Below are 3,775 nucleotides of genomic sequence, written 5' to 3'. Positions count from 1 at the left end.
AAAATAACATAAAAAAAAACCAGGAAAAGAAAAAAAGAATAAAAGATACATGCAAATATAACAATAATATAATCCCTGAAAATTGCAGGGGAAAATCCAATGGGAAGGACAACGTAACATCAATTTGGAACTATTAATTTAATTAATTTAACAGATTTAAAATTAAATGAATTGGGTAACTTACAAGGCTTTCGTTAGTTTTGCAAGAGTTTTCCCACCATATTTTTCCATTGCCGTTGAAAGTGCCGCCACCATCAACACCAAAATTCGTTATATTATCAAACATAATCCAGTGCTGTCTATCTTCTTCATAGGCTGAAATTTTAGGCCATGCTTTGATTGTTCCATATAACTAACATTATTGTAAAACGGGCACAATCAAAATGAGTTACTTGTCATGGAGGGTGAAGCTAATAATGATAATGATGATGAACTAAATAAGTTTCTCAACAAAGCATTTAACTTGTGAAACAATGTATGTTTTCTCACCATAAAAGTGGTAGTGGCTTGGCATGGGCCTGAAAATTTTATTGGCTTAAGGTGATAAACCTTCTCTTCTGGGACCACAAGAGCACCCCCTTCTGAACATGCTAAATTCCATGCCTTCTCAAATGCCTATGTAGTAAGAAATAGTTTGTCAATGTCAAAAGATCAAAAGAATTATATTAAAAAGAAAAGAAAAAAAGCGAGTAAATAAATGTGGAGTGCTAGGGCCAATAAATTTTGTGATTTGTAGCCATCAATTAACTGGCATTAGTGTTTTTAATAGTATGAAATTACATTCAATGGTTGGTGTGGAATTACTCATTTTTCTTTTGATGATTAAGCGTTGACCAAATTTTAATAAAAGTACTTGCTACCTAGACTTTCTCTTTGAACTAATATTAACAGACTCTCTTCTCTATTAAATGTTACTCTAGCATTTTTCTAAAACGGAAATGTTAAAAGGATTATTCATATTGGTGATTATATGTTACCTCATTATCAACTCTTCCATCACCAGATTTTGCTCCATAATGTGAAACACTAAACGTTTTTTGAGACATTGAAGATGGTGTTGATTGATGATGAACCCTTAACATGATATCCATATTTTCATCATGTTTTGTCTGCATCAACCTCCTAGGGCCAATGTAAGAGCCAAAACACAAGCCAGAAGAAGAAACCAATGACATGAGCAAAAGTGATGAAAGAACTACACTTTGTGAAGACATTGTTGTTCTATATCTCTCGTATGTTTTTTACTTTGTGAGAAGAAAAAGAATAAACTACTGAATGAATGAAGGAGCTGAAGTTGTAAATAAATAAAGGAAGAGCTATTATATTTATAGTGAAGTTTGGAGCTGATTTTATTGAGAGAGAAAGTGTGTTTATAAAAGGATTTCGAATTCTAGAGTATGAGACGAAACCTGTACTGGGGTGGTACCAGATTTTTAATTTATTTTATAATTGTTGAAGTCAATGTTTGTTTCAAAATAGATACATTTGAAAACAAAAAGACAAACTTTTAAAACTATAATTTAAATAAAACATAAGAAAAAAAAGACTTGGGGTTAGTTATTTTCTGGTGGCTTTTGCTTGTTTACCAACAATTAAGTATTTGGGCTGAACTTTGATATTGTGTTCATGCATTACCATATGCGTTTGTCTACTATATACCAAATTTTGAACCATAACGTGCGTATGCAACATTAGATGCATCGAATAACCTAGTACCAAATTATGTCCTCTGTTGGAAATTTTCCGAAATTAGTGGATACCATATATAATCCAATAAGGAATAAATGGAATGTGCATAGATTTTTTCCTCTCTATATATATTATTTGACTTTTTAAAAGGAGTTGTATATTTATATACGTAAGACCTAGAATTTTTTGAAAATTTTATTATAAGTTAATTTTGATTTATTTATTCATTAAGTACTTTAATCTCAAAAATTATTTTATTAAAGATAATTAAAGCAAATTTTGATTGAGTTTAAAAATAATTTAAGATTTTATTTGATTTTATAATTATTGAATTATTTTCTATATTTAAATTATAAAGTTTAGTAATTGTAAAATAATAAGAATTTTATATGATTTGGTTTAAATGATTGAGATTTTAAAATTTAATACTTTCATTTTTATAGACAAAGAAAATTAATTATATTATCTCTAATTTTAAATTAAAATACTTAATTGGAAGCCAATTAACAAATTGATAATTAAATAATATTTTAAAAATAATCTTAAAGGATTAAATTAGATTTTTAATTCTCTATACCCCTAATTTTATTAAAATTACCTAAATTATCCTAATCCTAACCCTCTATCCCACCGCTTTCCCTTCCCCAAACCCTAACACTCCTTAGCTTCAGACAAAAAGGAAAGAAGGAAAGAAAAAAAAGAAAAAAAAGAAAAGGGAGACAGAAGCAGGGGAAGGAGAGAAGAGAGGGAGCTGTGATCATAAGAGGAAGGAGGAGGGAAACCACCGCCACCACGTCCAGCTGCCATCGCGCCGCCAGATGCTATCGCCGCCGCTGTGCCGTCAAGAGGGAGATCCGAGAGAGAGGGAGATCGTGCCATCATCGCAGACTGCCACCGCATTCTGCTACTTGTGCCGTCGTCGTTCGTCCTCCCTGCTGCCAGATGTCCCGTCGCCGTCGAGAGCAGAACCGCGAAGAGAGATGGCTCGCGAGTGAGAGGGTCGCGGGCTTGGAGCCGCCGCGCCTTCATTGCTGCTCCTCTCCATTTCTGTCGCCGCCGTCTAGCGCGAAGCCAGCCGCCACCGTCGCAAGCTCTGTCGCCGCTTGATGAACGGATTTTTTGCTAGTAAAGAATTTCACAAATGAAGTCTCGTTGCTAGTATAGTTTCTAAACCAACAAAGAATCCTTTCATACAAAAATTTGTTTGTCACTAAAGCAAACCCAATAAAATTAAACCGAAGTATTTAAACCTCGGGTCGTCTCTCAAGGAATTGCAGGGAGGGGTAGTTAGTATTGGTTATGAGATTGTATCTTTTTGGGGTTTTTGAATAAGGAACAAGGAAATAAAATGGTAAGAAATTAAATTAATAACTAGAAAAGCTCTTGGCAAGGTATAAGAACTAGAAGTCCTATCCTAGTTATGCTTTTCAATTGTCATGAGAATTGTCCGTTGCTACCACTTAGTTAACCTCTAACTATAGAGGAAAGTCAAGTGGATGAATCAATTTGATTCCTCAAGTCCTAGTCAACTCCTAAGGAAAGACTATAGTTAGTGGAATTCAAGTCAATTAGTAACCTTCAATTATCAATTAACAAATGAGTTTGATAACTCAAGAGTCTCCAATTACTCAACCAAAGCCTAGAGGAGAAAAATCTATTCTAAAGTCCAACCAAGCGTTTTATCAAACACTTGGAAGGCACAACATAAAAACATAGAAAAGCAATAAGAGATAATAAAATCCAAACAACCAATTGAAAGCATCAATAACATAAATTGAAGAAAGCAATCATAAATATGAAATACCTCAAATTGCATTAAATAGGAAATTGAATCTAACATGGAGTTCATAAACCAAATTGAGAAAATAGCAACATAAAGTAATCAACAAGGTAAATAAATAAACTAGAATGCTAAGACAAATAAGAGTAGAAGAGAAATTAGATTAAACGAAGATAGAAATCTGAAATTGAGACTAACTAAACCTAAGAATCCTAAAACCTAGAGAGAGGAGGGAGCCTCTCTCTCTAGAAACTACATCTAAAATCTAAAATTATGTGAATGAAAGTTGTGTCAATCCATGCCTAA

General features: G+C 33.0%; 1 protein-coding gene across 1 annotated transcript in view; it reads right to left on the bottom strand.

Moving 5' to 3' along the window:
* Nucleotides 1-1,302, bottom strand: part of LOC110266020 (polygalacturonase) — a 5,543-nt gene extending 4,241 nt beyond the window's left edge. Inside the window, exons 1-3 of the mRNA XM_021109697.1 lie at nucleotides 978-1,302; nucleotides 490-615; nucleotides 185-352 (exon numbers count right to left, since the gene is read on the bottom strand). Of these exons, the coding sequence (XP_020965356.1) occupies nucleotides 185-352; nucleotides 490-615; nucleotides 978-1,214 (531 nt within the window). The 5' untranslated portion in view covers nucleotides 1,215-1,302. The remainder of the gene's footprint in view (nucleotides 1-184; nucleotides 353-489; nucleotides 616-977) is intronic.

Source organism: Arachis ipaensis, chromosome B08, assembly GCF_000816755.2.
Source record: "Arachis ipaensis cultivar K30076 chromosome B08, Araip1.1, whole genome shotgun sequence".
Lineage (NCBI taxonomy): Eukaryota > Viridiplantae > Streptophyta > Magnoliopsida > Fabales > Fabaceae > Arachis > Arachis ipaensis.
The sequence above is the reverse complement of the archived record's forward strand: the minus strand, read 5'-3'. Positions and strand labels throughout refer to the sequence as shown.